The sequence below is a fragment of the Carya illinoinensis genome, chromosome 13, assembly GCF_018687715.1.
Source record: "Carya illinoinensis cultivar Pawnee chromosome 13, C.illinoinensisPawnee_v1, whole genome shotgun sequence".
Taxonomy (NCBI): domain Eukaryota; kingdom Viridiplantae; phylum Streptophyta; class Magnoliopsida; order Fagales; family Juglandaceae; genus Carya; species Carya illinoinensis.
Window position 1 is genome coordinate 33729739 of NC_056764.1, and position 16548 is coordinate 33746286.

General features: G+C 33.8%; 2 protein-coding genes across 2 annotated transcripts; both read right to left on the reverse strand.

The window, feature by feature from the left end:
• Positions 1-8739: 8739 nt before the first annotated feature.
• LOC122291217 (dirigent protein 22-like) lies at positions 8740-9532 on the reverse strand. Its single transcript, XM_043098861.1, has one exon. It carries the CDS (start codon positions 9449-9451, stop codon positions 8861-8863), a length of 591 nt encoding a protein of 196 aa, XP_042954795.1. The 5' UTR covers positions 9452-9532; the 3' UTR covers positions 8740-8860.
• Positions 9533-14489: 4957 nt separating this feature from the next.
• Positions 14490-15393, reverse strand: LOC122291441 (dirigent protein 22-like). Its single transcript, XM_043099159.1, has one exon. It carries the CDS (start codon positions 15220-15222, stop codon positions 14638-14640), a length of 585 nt encoding a protein of 194 aa, XP_042955093.1. The 5' UTR covers positions 15223-15393; the 3' UTR covers positions 14490-14637.
• Positions 15394-16548: the final 1155 nt, after the last annotated feature.

Here is a 16548-nt window from a genome sequence, read left to right on the forward strand (position 1 = left end):
ACACTGGTTCCCAGCTGGGAGCTAGCTTTTGCTTTTCCCTAGTGGCTAGCTAAAAACTTCATTTAGCATTAAGAAATTAACTTGCAAATAACAATACAAAGAAATTAACCGATCACTGAAGCTGCAGGTCGTTATTTCTTTAGTGTTCACAGACTACAATTACAATACATGGGTTGGGAGCAATATAAGCCACACGTACAGAAGCTAATTAGGCACTCACTCGTCCTTTTGATCATGAGTAACCCCAAGGGCAAGGGGCCCAGACGCACGTTTGAACATAGCTTAATATTGCAGGTATTGTTTGAGTACTGCAGATCAGATGGGACATTTTCGAAAAGGGGAAAAAAGTAAAAGCAAAAAGGAAAAATATGAGTCATGCCAGTGGAAATACTATAAGGAGAACCTTTGGAAAGTTGAGCTATAGGGTAATATGCATGGTCCATATATATAGGACCACTCCAGTACTTTTATGAGCATGTATATTTAAGTATATAACTTAAACCTATACCCTAAGTGATCGATCTCTATAAAGACTTACTGCAATGCTGATAAAGTCAAAAAATCCTATTAATATATATATGCATGGGGATTTATAATTGCTTCCAGAGCAGAAAGTACTGTCGTTACTAGAGAAACTTAGGACGCGCGTGGAAGAACATCTTAACACATTATTAATGTTTCTAGTTTCTTACTACGTACCTAACTGGTCATGATGTGGGGGAAGCTTTGATCTTTATTTGGTGCAAAGCTCTACGTATACAATAAAAAATAACAAGAGATCTAATTAAAGAGACCTGAATGGGGTAGAACCCAACGGGTGCTTTAGAAAAAAACCAATTGTCCGCGTGAAGATTTCACTCTCTTCAAAATCTTATAACTCGTTCTAAACTCAAATAATTGTCACCTGATCTTGGGGGAGTCCAGATAAAGAATTCGTTTAGTCTCATAAACAGCTTTATGATGAATAATATGCTTTAATATATACATAGACTACTACTATTTGATGAGTTGGTAGGCATGGAATCCAAAGGGTCTATCGTCGTCGTCGTCTTCTTCTGCTCTCTTTAGTCAGGCTGAGACTCTTTCGTAGTAGTTGTACTGGCGCCCCCCTGTGGCCGTCATGTGGACCTGCCTGTATCACGTGTGAGAGAAAGACTTACGTGCCATCTGACACCTTCTGAAACGATTTCGAAATATACAGTCACTGCACAGTCAGTGTTTTCTCCGTGGGGTTAAAAAGCACAAGCCAGGGGGGCCATCTCAAGGGGCTTTTGCACCTTCTTATTAGAAGGAGCCAGCGGCCAGCCATTGATGTTGCCGTACAATATATGCAATGGTAGTAGGGCTCTATACACGCAACACAAGGAACGTCGTTTATACAAAAATTGCTTGGTTGGCAAAACTGGTTTTTTTTTTTTAGATCGTTCTGTTTTTTCTCCAGCCAATTTCACTGTAGATTTAAAAGTCTCCCATTTAGTTGGGAGAGGAATGGATATTTGGAAGGTTGGAGTGTGCACTGCGCATCTGCCTTGCAATTTCTTGTGATTTTTTTTAAAAAATAAATAAATATATAATTCACATGAAAAAAATAATAATTTTTTAATAAGAAATTTTACTATTTTTTAAAATGATTGGGAACCTATTGGATTGTATATAGATTACTCTCATTTAGGAGATTTTAACAGAAGGGTTTTGATTATCACCATAATATGGGGGGACGTCAAATGCACATTGAGCCTCTAGTCCAGGTGCTGGTAAAGATCCCTCTGGTACTTCAATTTTGAGTATACAAAAAAATAAATCTTCAAAATTACCAAGCACAAGATCAATTAGCCAGTTAGAAGTAACATATATATATATATTATACAATGATTGATCAAAGCCGCTTACAATATACCAAACAGATCAAGAAGATGATCAATTTGGTGGTCATGACTTATATAACTGCAATATCGGTAATAAAACTAAAACGAAAAAGAAAACGGAAGTGCAACAAAAGCAGCCCACATATTGCTGCATAAAAGCTGGTGGCTGGCTATACATATTTATATATATTCTCAAACACCGAGCTAGAATATTAAACTAATCGAAGTTATAAAGCTCGTCTTGTTCGCCCACTTTTTCTCTCTTCTTTTGTACGTTCACATGAAGGACCCAGAGAACTGCTAAAACAACTTGAACATGATCATTTGCTGATAAAGGGAAACCAGCGATCATGAAAAGAAGATTTGTAGGAGATCATGAAGAAGAGGAAGACAAGCAAGAGTGCCACACCCCAAGGAGATCCTCCGGCCCTATGAAGCGAGTCCCTCTCTGGCAAAGGTACCAGAAATGGAAGACCACCAGTAGATAGGCAGTAAACTATTAACAATATAAGTATGGGCAAAATCATGCAAAAGAGTTTAATCTGATTGATCAGGTCCTCGAACAACGACTCGTAGTTTATGTACCATGTGAAACCCAAGATGAAGAACAGTATGCCAACAACGAACCAGAGATGGATAGGGAAAGAGAGGTAATCTAAGTAAGAATATTGGTTGTAGTATCTAGCCATATATATAAATATTTATGCTTAATTAGCAAAAAGGGGCACTGAAGAAAATTGGGTTTGAACTGGTTTTTATGAAGGTTTTTGTATTGTAGGAGGAGGAGGAGGAGGGAGGGGGAGGGGTTTGTAAGGGCTGTCTAGAAAATCAACTGGCTTTGTTTGCAAGGATAAGGGATTTGTGCGGTCAAACGAAGCTAATATTTATAGGCCATGGATCAAGAACTGCGCGTGGATATCACGCCCATGATCATGAAGTATTTCTTGATCTGCTAATTTCAAACTTAGTGAAAATGGCTTTCTGTAATCCACCCTCCAGGTGTGATAGATATATCGGTACGTACGTGTAGCTTTACTTGCATTTTGGGGGTCCGTGAGGCTAGATCTTTTCTCGGGATAATTCTTTTGGCCGGTGAGAATAATTCATGGTTAAGAATTCAGATTCTTTGTTGTGTATATGCGTCCACCAATGGTAACGCAACACGTACGACCGACCATTGACATGCATGAACTTGGGAAGATAATGAATGAAAAAAGCGATGGTTTTTTATTTTTTGGTGGCCATAAGATAAAGTGAAGTCAGAGGTTAGTAGTGAATAAGGCAATGAGTAAGATATTATGTGAAAGGAATATACTTTAATTATAAAGAAAATATATAAAATTAAATTTATAAATTAATATAATTTAATATAATATATTAGATTATAAAATTATTTTTATTATAAAATAAATCTAATAAATTTTATAAATTTACATTAATTTATAAATTTATTTTATATAATTTTTTGTGTTAGTGAAAAAAAGTTATATATCTCTTGAAAAATAGTGGTCCAGGCATGCATGTTAACTTTAGACGTGTAATTCATTAACTATATTTTTAATTGTTGGCAAAAGCTGCCTGCAGACTAAAGGGGCATGCATATATGGTTTTGATACATATGATTTTTTTTTTTTTTCAAAAATAAGAAAAGAAAATAGTTACACAACTGCAAAAGGTATAGGCTATGCATGCTGCATAAGTAGTACTCATGCTGCATGAGGTACGGTCCTCCTCGAATGCCTAGATACCTGGCTAGAAGATTTAGAGAGTTGTTCAGGCAGCGAGATGAGGTTGTTGAAAGAAATTTGGAAATAAACTCCACAGGAAAAAGTGGGTTTTGAATTCACTTAAAAAAATCATGATGACCATGGCAAAAATTATGCCGCGCGCTGCCTGGTTTTGTTCAGGCATATATATCGCAAGCAGCATCTATATGATTAAGTTCACACATCTTTTTTACCATAGCTAGCTAGCTATGTATGATGTTCCATCAATGATGGTATAATAATCCAAAGCACTTCTGTTCCAGTATTATTTGATCGATCTCACTGCAGATTCTCCCCGCTCATTTGTTGGCACCTCATTAGCAGCTAGGATCGAGTCATGTAATCAAGTCGATTGATGGTGATGGCCCACTTGACAAATTCTTTCTAGTTTATTCCACACCGTTCGAGCTGTATTAGTAGTCAAGTGGCATGCATGCACTGCATTCCTTTCAAAACCCACCCCCATGACTAAATCGACAACAACGATACATATCACCATAATTAATCAATTATTAATTAAGTTAAATATGTGTTTTAAATAAGATAAATGATAATTATTCTCATAACTATACAAGTATAACATAATTATTTAAAAAAATAAAATAAAATAAAACTCATAATATCTTCTACTTATTTTTAAAATGATTATATAATATTTATACATTTTATAACCATACATAACATTATTCTCTAAATAATTAATTTAGATATCTGCGCCTAATTGGCGACATGATACCGCGTACACGTACATGAGTTAGGCCGGTTATTTTGAAATATATATATATATATATATATATATTTATATAAAAGCTGTCTGTAAAAAGTTGTTGCAGAAGTGATGATCAAAGCAAGATAAGATCAATGAAAACTAATTATGATCAACGTACGGACGCTGAGTTTTGATTTAATAGAGAATAAACTCCCAAGCTCGCCATAAAATTATATATCATCGATGTTACGAAATGGGAATATGCATGGTTGATCATCATGATGGGGTACGCGGTTGATGGAAGCTCACGGCCAAAATCCCAAAAAGTAAAGTGATGATCAAAATCTCTTGAGAATGAAATCATGAAATCTGGCACATCCCAGCTCTCTTTTTTGATATGGCAAGAAGACCAGGATATATAGTAGTTAGCCGGCATCTTGCTCTTGGATTCCTCCTTCGGGCAGTACTAAGGATAAGAGCTACAATATTTTCAACTGACATAAGATGGCATGCATGGTGCTTAGTTCTTTCGACAATATTATCTAACCACACACATTATACTGGTGTATATATAATGTGGAAACATTTTGGAAAGGAGCTGTGATAATACGGTAGACAACTGGAATTTAATTTATGATGATCGTTGCAAGATAATTTTGGTAGGAAGAAGTGATAGGAAAATTTAATGAAGAATTCTCTGCATGCAGTATATATACTTAGCTGCATATATAAATTGTAGCGATGAATGTGATCAGCTTTATCGATAATGGTGCAATGATAATAGTGACAGCTGGTGTTTGAAGTAATTATTCAAGTAGTCAAAATGGTATGTACGGGTTCTCATCCCCTACCGACATAAAGTGGATTTTTTCCCGTCTTACCAGCAAACAAAAGATGGAAAGCCAAGACCTTAATCTGAGAAAGATATATCAAACAACTTAAGTCCACCATCTCGATTTGTATCCTTAATTGGGTTACTGATTTATAAACAACAACAGATATTAAGTAAACCTCCTCATTTGTAGTCTTCCTTGTCATGTATCTACTGTATTTTGTATCAAGTATATCCATTTGGTTTGTTAGTTTTAGCACCAATATATACGGTGTAATATTATTGAAGAGACGATCAGAAACTAGATTTTTAATCTAGCTCAGTACTGCACTCCATCAAAGCTGCATAGGATAAACCAATTCCAAGATCAGGATATATATGCTCATTATATAAAATTTCACTAAAGGAGCTTGAAGACCATGTTCTGGATCCCCTTTAGCATCATCACTTTTTATATGATACACTTACAGTACTATATATATGATTGATCAACTCACGAAGACTGCTTTCCGTTTGCTTGTTTGTTTATTCTCTTTTGCCGAATGCTTTCCGTTTGTTTATGTTCTTAATCCCTCCCACTTTGTGCCTCCTCATTGGCAAGCACAAACTGCATTGATTTAGATGACCCACTTTAGATATCCTTTGCTCAGAATGGGATACAAGTGGCATTCCTATAAGAAAACATGCAAAGCTCCTTTGAGAAAGTATGTATGTCTCATGGTTGGGACCCTGTCTCATGGACCCCAAACTTTAAGGTCACTTAACAGTTAATTTTCTTGAGGCCAAAATCCAAATGTGTACGATGCAGATGCTCTCAAGTGGTACAAAAGCCATAACAACCAGCTGGCAGCTATATATATAGGTCGGCGGCAAAAGTATATACAGATTTGAATAACCTTAAGAATCATCAGTTTGGTTAAGACTAATATACAGTGCAAAATTTAATCTTCGATTAATAAAAAAAGAGGTATTTGTTCTTCATCTCTTCTTTTTCTTTTCTTTGAAGTCTTCTCTTCAACCAACTTATCCAACATTTAAACATTCGTAAATAATGAAGTGAGTATTAAAGATTCAAAATAGAGATTATATTCAATACAGATGGTGCCTGTTTTTGGTAACTTGGGAGCTGCTGGATGTGGGGGGAGTATTAATGCGTGATGACTGTGGAAGATTTCTCTTTGGTTCTTCACTTTGCTTAGGAGTAGGGACCAACACTCTTTACAGAAATGATGGCTTTAAAGCAGGGGCTTCTATACTGTCTTCAACTCGGTTTTTCTGAGGTTCTTTTTGAATCTGATTCTGTGGTGCTAGTTAACTGGCTTAGCTTTATTGCAATTCCTATCCTCCCAGGAAGTTTAATGCTATATGGGAAGACATTTGTTCTTCCATCAAGTCCTATCTTTCTTTGTTCAGCACTCACTTGTAGGGAAGGAAACTCTGTTGCTGACCGACTGCCAAATCTGGTGCAAATTGTTGTTCTGATCAGGCGTATTTCTTTTCTTCTCATCACATCCCAAACCAGCATGGGTTGAATAACTAGATTTTGCTGGTCTTCAAAAATTCAGACATAAAGCATAACACGTTGAATATAGGATTAGTTGTCATTTGTAAATAGGTTACATTGTATAGTTTTTTTAATTTTGTAATATGGCATTCCTTTGTCTTAAGTGAGGGCATCTAATAAAACTGGGACAGCATGCTCTTCTCTTTAAAAAATGTATCAAAATAGGAAGGGTTGGGGACACAGAATTGCAGTTTAGCTTTGTGCGTACCTGTCAAAAGGTTAAAATGTGTTGATGACACTTTGATAGATAAGTACGAGAAATAAAAGTTTCCCATCTAATATTATAAATACGAGTGAGTAGTAAGACATGATTGGATCCAATTTTATAAGTTTTTAAGCTATCAAAATCCAAAGATCAAGCTTCATGGATTAAAGGACTGTCACTTGGAGATTCATAAGATGGATGTTCATCACATGTCAGGATAATGTTGGGGTGAAAATAGATCTTTGGTTCATTCTTTGTCATAGTAGAAACAACTATGAACTCTGATATTGCTACCCATTTTCCCCATCATAGGACAGGCTTAAGAGTTAAGATCACTTCCAAACTTAGAAAGCTGAAACCGAAAGTGCCATCTTCAGGCTGCAATTAAAAAAAGGTCTATATAGGCCCCTCAAAAGCCTTTACAGCACATGGTCTAAAGCTCCGGGATTTTAGGTACGGGTTTAAGACATGGAAATGGCAACATTCCTGAGCAATACAACGTTACCCAAGTTCAAGATTGCCGGTGGTAACATTACCCAACTCAAATGATATGGCCCAAGCTCGGATAGCTCAGACTGCATCTAGTGACTATTCTAAGGAGTAATACTATTTTTTTGTCCTAAGTTTCATCACTTTCGGTCATGTGTACTGAATTCATATATATTAATATACCACTTAAATTGATAGTTATTTCATCAACATGTGTGAACGAAGACGATAAAATCTATATCCTAAAGAAGAGTTTTTACTCTACTTGAGTCGTACAGAACATGGTAATTTATTTCTTTTAGGGTCAAGATCGAGTCCCTTCGGACCCTTTCAATGGCAAAGTTGACAAATGATAATAATATTTTATAGACCTAGACCACAAAAACCTTGTCTTTCTTAGTCGCGTCTTGTGGGGGTAGAATTGCAGATTTGGAGTCCTATCAGGGTCGGCTTTAGAGGCGCCACTTGTCAAGATGACCTCAACTATCTCAAATTAATCATGGATAAGACTTATTATTTTATCAATTTTTTATAAAAAATTAAATACATTTCAACCAATTCCATTCATTCAAATATATATTTTAATCTATTTACATTTAAATAGATTTTAATAAGATCCATAAAATTTTATTATTTACAAATCAACTCAAATCATTTAAGATTATCTCATATCGATCCAACCACATCTGTTTAAGACCCCACTCCCTAAGCCCTCACCAAAAAGGCCCCTTACATGGTTTATTAAAAAAATGAATTTGAAAATAGCCCCTATTTTGTTAAAAAATAAATAGACACAAGCCATTTATATTCTGTTAAATAAATAAAACTTACACAAAATAGATGTCAAAGAAGGTTAGTATTGTAATGAAAACATCTTGTATATTCTTTTAATATTTTGCTACGAGTTCTAATTAAATTAAAGCAATATGTTCAAGAAAGCCCCTTATAGCATAAAAGTGTAGTTATTTGAGATACTGCAGTAAGTAAATGAGAAGAGGGTACAAAATTTAGAAACTTAAAAGATCTAAACTTTAGATAATGATGATCCGGGAAAGAAAAAATTTCTGATTTTGAAAGTTAAAAAAATAAAAATAAATTGCATGCTATGGAATCATAATGTCTGTTTTATTTGTATTATACCTAGTTGGAGAATTGATTGAATGATTGTATTAAAAAAAATAATTTCATTTTCAATTGTCGCCTAGAGTGACATTGTGCTCTGCATTGCCGGCCCTGAGTTCCATGTATGGAATTTTGAAATGTCTACTTGAACATATATAATGAAAGTAAAGTATTTTAAGCAATTCAATACACCCCAAAACCAACCCCACTTAGATTAAATGCTATTAAAAGTAGCTGACATTATCGAAAGATGTAACATCAAAAGATAGAATAATTGGAAAACAAAACAAAGAAATGTGTCAAGAACATCAATAATGGAAGACATAAACATTGTACTCAATGGTGGCGTCACCGGTCTTGGGTTCAAATGAATGAGTGGTGGCCTGAGCATAACCCCTGGCAAACCTAAACAGCCTGCTGCCTCCGATCACTGGCATCTCCCTCACCCTGCTACTGCCGCCATTGTTCCTCCCAAGTATGGAAAGTGTGCTGCCATTATATTTTCCTTCAGTGAATGCAAAGTTCATAACCATCAAGAAAGCAATCTCTTCTTGTGCAGCTGAAGCATAGAATCCTTGTGCCTTTCCGACAGATTTTGAGCTTAACTTTGGCCCCAAGGTTAATGGGTTATCGAACATTCTTACAAGACCAAAAAATGTTGCTGATGCGTTGGAGGGAGGTGGCACAACTTGGACGGCAGTGGGATTAGGACCACCAACTATGTCATGGAAATAGAAACGGAAGTGGCTAAGCTTTTCTTTCTTGAGCCCGAGTAGCTTTCTGTCTAGAGCTCTTCCAAAGCCAGACTCTTCTTCTCCAGAGACTAAGATTATGCAGAAGGAAGAGACAAGAAAGAAAACTAGCAATTGGGAAGCCATGGTGGGAAGAATTCCAGCCATGGCGGCTCTTGAATGCAGAGAATAAAGTAGTAATGTCGGTAAATAGGGCTAGGTTGTTTGCATTTATAAAAAGAGTCGTGGACTTTTCTATGCAATTAGGCAAAAGGAAGTGTTGGTAGTAGGTACGTGCTTAACAACTCCAATTGGAATCTTATGATTTGGGGACCGATTGTTATGTTGAAAAACAAGTGGGAGAGTCAGTCAACTTGGCTAGCCTTCCTCTGGAAGAGCCAAAACTTTCCAACATGTCGTGTAAGTGGTGCTTGACAATTCCAAGCTCTTTCTTTCTTTCTCCTTTTTTTTCTTAACCCTTCTTTCTTTTTCTTTTTCTTTTCCAACATGTCGTGTAAGTGAAATACGTAAGGAATATGCATGCATGACCTGTATGTAGTAAAACTCAAACTTTAATAGTCACCCAAATTCGAACTGGAAATGTAAAAGGCAGACACTAAAACACCATAGGCATAGTGCAGAAACTAAAAGTCGGAATTAAATGAAAGATAAATTCAAAAGTCGTTATAATTTTTGCAACGTTTGATGCAATTAGTGCGTTGGAAACACGCAAGAGATGTAGGGCTTTCCAACGATAAATGGGGTGTTGCTAATTATTCCTAATCCCCCCCAAAGTAAATTTCAAAGTACCCCCAAAGTTCAATTTTTACTAAATCTTTTGATTGGTCATGTCGGCGTCACACATTCTTGACATCCACGCGGGGCGCGCTGATATGAATATGAGTTGGTAGGCGGGCGGCCAGAGCTACAATATTTTTTGTTAAGAACCAATCACAGGTATAGGAGCCATTGGGTTAATGATATTATTTAGAGTGGAAGGATGGTGGAAACCACCACCAAACAAATAAGCCATTTATTCTGCGTTATAATAGTAATGAAAAAGTCTTCGTTGTTATAAAACTAAAAGGAAAATAATATTATAAAAAAAAAGGTTATTATTTAATATTGAAAATCTCCGTTCTATATAAAATAATAATACCCATATATATAGAAATATAAAAACAATTTATGAATAGTTTAAATCTTAATTAATGGTTAAAAATGGTCCTATAAATCGATTTATAACACTTCCCTTTTAGATGACCATATATAAAGAATATGCATCGTTAAAATCTTGTCAAGAAAAAACTCAGTAGAAAAAAATCAATAACGAAGAAAAAAGAGTACAACATTCATGTATACCGTCAAATACTTAGAGATTGTCTTATTAAAAGTTTGCAAAAAAAAAAAAACTCAGTGGGATAAAACTTTAGTGAAAGAAAAAGAATATAATCAATACAAGTTTTCAAGACATTTATTCTGCTGAAAAGTGCATGATAATAGGTTTTCAAGTTTCCGCATTCCAATATTCTGCAAAATCTTCTTAAATGTTGCAGTTGGTAATACTTTAGTGAATAAATCTGCCAGATTATCACTTGACCGTATCTGCTTAACATTAATTTCACATTTCTCGTGAAGTTCATGGATATAAAAGAATTTAGGTGAAATATATTTAGTTCTATCACATTTGATATATCATCTTCTAATTTGAGTAATACAAGTAGCATTATTTTCGTATAAAATTGTTGGGCTATCATTAATCACAGGAAGATCACATTTTTCTTGAATATGTTGAATCACTGATCTTAACCAAATACATTCTCGATTTGCTTCATGAATTGTAATGATCTATGAGTGATTTGAAGATGTAGCAAATAGTGTTTGCTTGACAAATCTCAATAATATAGCAGAATTTTCATAAGTAAATACATATCCAGTTTGAGATCTACCTCTGTGTGGATCTGAAAGATAACCTGCATCTGCATATCTAACTAATTGTAGACTTAATCCATGTTGATAAAATAATCACATATCAATCGTACCTTGGAGGTATCAAATGACATGTTTAATACCATTCCAATGTCTTCGAGTTGGTGCAAAACTATACCTTGCAAGTAAATTAACTGAAAATGCAATATCAGGTTAAGTACAATTTGTAAGATACATTAGGACTCCAATTACACTGAGATAAGATATTTCAGGACCAAGAATTTTTCGTGGTCTTCACAAGGATGAAATGAATCTTTCTGCACATCAAGTGATTAAACAACCATTAAAGTACTCAGGGGATGAGATTTGTCCATATAAAAGTGTTTCAAGATTTTCTTTATATAAGTTGACTGATGAATGAGAATTCCATTTTACAAATGCTCGAGCTGCAGGTCAAGATAAATTTCGTTTTGTCAAAATCTTTCATTTCAAATTCATTCATTAAATATGTAGCGGTTCTTCTGATCTCTTTAGGAGTTCTAACCAAATTTAGGTCATCAATATAAACCGCAATAATAACAAATTCAGAGTCTGATTTCTTAATAAAAACACATGGGCAAATTGGATTATTCTCAAATCATTCTTTCAATAGATATTCATTAAGGCGTTTATACCACATGTGTCCGGATTGCTTTGACCCATATAAAGATCTTTGAAATTTAATAGAATATATATTTCTAGATGTACTCAGATCAGGAGTTTTAGGCATTTTATATCCTTTAGGGATTTTCATATATATGTCATGATCTAATGATCCATATAAATATGCAGTGACCACATCTATCAACTACATATCTAATCTTTTTGTAACTACCAAGCTAATAAAAAATCTAAATGTGATTGCATCCATAATAGAATACTATGTTTCCTCATAATTAATCTCTGATTTTTGTAGAAAATTTTGTGCAACAAGTCGAACTTTATATCACACAATTTCATTGCTCTTATTAAACTTACGTATAAATACTCATTTATATCTAACATGCATTACACTCTTTAATGTTTGTACAATTGGTCCAAAGAACTCTCACTTTGCTAGCGAGTTTAATTCAACTTCAATAGCTGATTTCTATTTTGGCACATCATTTCTATGTCGATATTTTTCGATAGTTCTTGACTCATTTTTTTCATTACTTCTGGTAATTTCAATGGCCATTTTATATGAAAATATGTTGTCGACAATAGTTTTATTTCTATCTAAAATTTCTCTAGTACTCATGAAATGTATTGAGATCTCGTTATTTTCATATACCTGTCTCTCTTCAAGGGAAGACATTTCATGAAATTCCTCTTTAGGAAGTTCTTTTTCAGGAGATTTAGTTTCTTCGAGAGCATCATTTCATTTTATGGCCTGTGTTGTGGATATGGACTTTTCAAGAGTAGTAAATTCATTTTGTATTTTTCTCTTCTGAAAAAAATTTATCCTTTGCACCAATAGGTCGTCCCTGCTTTAAACCTCTAGTTTATATTCATTTGTACGAGAATCAAATTGGAAAAGAGTTTTATTTTCTCAAGTAATTTCTTGTTATACTTCAGGCACCAACTTCTCATTACCCAATATTGAAAAAATAGATTCGTCAAAATGACAATTCTCAAAACGTGCTTTAAACATATCCTCTGTAAGAGGCTCAAGCTATCTAATAATAGATGGAGAGTCAAACTCAACATATATCCTAAGTCTACATTGAGGACCCATCTTTGTACGTCCTGGATGTGCAATTGGAACATATACCGCATATCCAAAAATACGAAGATGAGAAATATTTGGTTGTTGACCAAATGCAAGTTGTAATGAAGAATATTTGTGATATTCTGATGGTCTAACCCGAATCAATGATGTTGCACGAAGTATAGCATGTCCTCAGACAGAAATAAAGAAGTTTTGATTTCATAAATAAATGTCTAGCTATTGGCTAAACTTTTTAATTAATGATTCAACTAAACTATTTTGAGTGTGTGTGTGGGCAACTGGATATTCAACATCTATTTCTATTGACATGCAATAGTTATTAAAAACTTGAGATGTAAATTCACCTGCATTATCCAATTGAATAGTTTTAATTGGATAGTCAGGGAATTGTGCTCGTAATTTAATTATTTAGACAATAAGTTTAGCAAATGTAATATTTATAGTGAAAAGTAGAAAAACACGTGACCATCGACTTGATGCATCAATTAAAATCATAAAATATCTAAACAGTCTACTTGATGGTTGAATAGGCCCACATATTATTCCCATGAATTTTTTGTGAAATTGATGGAGATTTAAAAACAACTTTTGAGAGAGATGGTTTGATAATCAATTTACCTTGAGAACATGCAAAGCAGGGATATTCACTTCTGATGCATTACCACATGTGATTTGATTGTTCTCATTTCTATATAATACAATCCAGATGAGAGAGCAGACAGTTTTTTTAATACAAGCTTTTGACTCGAAATTATTTCAGTAATGAGAAAATGTTCTTTATTGCATTCGTTTGTGGTTTTAATATGACAACCATTACGATGTATATCCTTAAAATTCAATAAATTTATTCTGGATCGTGAAGAAAATAGAGTATCATCAATACACAATTTGCTGCCATTGGACAACACAATATAAGCTCTTTTGAGCCTTCAATTAGATTCGATGAACCAGATATGGTATGGACGTAGGCTTTGCTCAATGTTAGATTTTGAAAATATTTGTTATCCTTAAAAATTATGTAAGTTGTAGCACTATCAGCCAGACATATATCTCTATTATTCATCTCAGAGATAAAAAGTTTTTCAGTAAGATTTATGATTTTGAAGTAGAAGACTACTAACTTCAAAATCGATAGAACTTTCGTGCTGATAACGTGTTATGAAACCAAAAGAGAAATAATATTGTAAGATAAAATGTTGTTATTCAATACTGAAAATATCATTCTCTACAAGAAAATAATACCCATATATATAGGAGTACTGATAACGTGTTATAAAATTAAAAGAGAAATGATATTGTAAGAGAAAATGTTGTTATTCAATACTGAAAACATCATTCTATACAAAGGAATGATATCCATATATATAGGAGTACAAAAACGGTTTATAAATAGCTTAAATCATAACTGATGGCAAATAATGATCATAATTGATGGCTAATGATGATTTTATTTGATAACTAAAATTTATTTTAATTGATGATTAAAGATGGTTCGTAACCCATTTGTTTTATTTTAAGCAGTATGGCTTAAAATAGTCGAAAGTAAACTTTAGTTTATTTTATTTGTTTTATTGTTTTATTTAGATACAAGGCAAACCAGCCCAGTCAAAAGTAACCGACACACAAGAAAGATATCACCCCAATAACATAGCCCACCGCACAAGGTCTTAGAACATCAATAATGCAACACAGATAGATTGTACTCGACTACTGCATCTCTTGAGTCGAGATCAAATGTATAAGTCCTGATCTCAGCATAACCACTAGCAAACCGAAAAAGTCCGCTGCCTCCAACGACCGGCAACTCCCTCACCTTGTTGAACACCGGGTTCCTCCCTTGGATGGTGATACTGCTACCATTGTACTTTCCATCAGTGAACGCAAGGTTCATAACCATTAATAGTTCAAGGTCTTTTTGTGAAGCGGAGGCATAAAACCCTTGTGCCCTTCCAATCAATCCTGAGCTCATGTTTGTCCCCACGGTTAATGGATCATCAAACATCCTCACTAAACCAAAGGCTGTTGAAGAGTTGGAGGGTGCAGGAACAACTAGAACAGCTGTGGGATTGCTGCCACTGACGATATCATGCCAGTAGAAATGAAACTGGGTAAGCTGTTGTTTCTCGAGCTTAAGTACTTTCGGGTCTAGGCTTCTTACATAGCCCTGATCTTCTGCAGTGACCAAGATGGTGGAAAAGGAAGAGAGGAGGTATAAAATGATGAAAGGGGAAGCCAAGATGGGAAGAACAGTGCTAGCCATTGGGAAGCAGAAGCTCTCTATGTAGGTATGTACTGAGTAATGGCTACGAATTGTCAGTATTTGTAAAGTGAATTGTGCATCTTTATATGCAAGCAATTAGACGAGTTTATTGGCTGTGTACTTGCCAACCCACTATCGAGAATATGTTGAAAAACTGGAGCAGATATATATTAGTCAACTTGTTTGGTTAACCTACTTCTGGAAGTGCCAAAATGCTCCTTTTTCTCCATTAATAAAAGCCTTTGTTGTTGAGTCAAATGCAAACTCAGCAATCCACCATGCTTGCTCCACCTTTCGTAAAATTGAGAGGAAAGGGAAGATTTGATATGATCCAAAATCTTGTTATAATGGGTATTGGGTCCCATCCTGTTAAGAACATTAGCATTGGTTTCTTTATATGCATCTTCAAAATCATAACTTTTGAAGATTGATTTTACATATAAAAAAAAAAACTTTTACATTAAATTATGTATTTTTGAATCAAATAATAATAAAATATTTTTATTATTTTTTATTTTTTTCTTAAAATTATTATTTTTATATATTTTAAAATTAATACAATGTGCTCAAAAATATAAACTTCATATATCTAAATATTACCAATTTTATATATCAAAATGACCACTTTTATAAATAAATATTAATATATACTAAAAAAACACTTTGTATCATCAACTTAATATAAATTTAATATATCAAAATCATCTTAATACACATTTTACAAAATTGATTTTAATGGATAGGAGAGAAAAAATAGTAAAATAATATTTGAAGAGTGAATTTTGCTTTTTCAAACTTGAATAAATACTATTGATAGTTATGCAAAATTTTGAAGATACATAATTCAATATAGATCAATTTAGAGCATTCATATTGGATTCATTAAAGCCATCTTTAAAATTTGATGAAAAGTATGAATTTTTCATAAATTTAAAATCATACTATCCATAATCTCACATTGGATTAGCTATTGGATTCATCAAAATAATAATATAATATTATTTTTTTAATAATAATATAATTTTTTTTTCATATTTTGCAATTATATGGATATATATATTTCTGTCTTTTATTAACTTATATGAATATGCAGTAAATGCAGTAAAACATTTGATGAATTAAAATGCAGTAGATTAGTTGACGTATAATATGCAGTAAATGCAGTAAAGCATTTGATGAATTAAAATGCAGTAGATTAGTTGATGAATTAAAATGCAGTAAAATATTCAGATGATGAATATACAGTAACCCTTCATATTTGAAGGAAATGGGGCAAACACTGTAGGTCAAAACTTCCCACTATTTGGTTTGACTAATCCAATGCGG

Bases quoted from the DNA above. Each gene is read 5' to 3' on its own strand.
- LOC122291217 (XM_043098861.1), bottom strand. From the start codon at position 9,451: ATGGCTGGAATTCTTCCCACCATGGCTTCCCAATTGCTAGTTTTCTTT.
- LOC122291441 (XM_043099159.1), bottom strand. From the start codon at position 15,222: ATGGCTAGCACTGTTCTTCCCATCTTGGCTTCCCCTTTCATCATTTTA.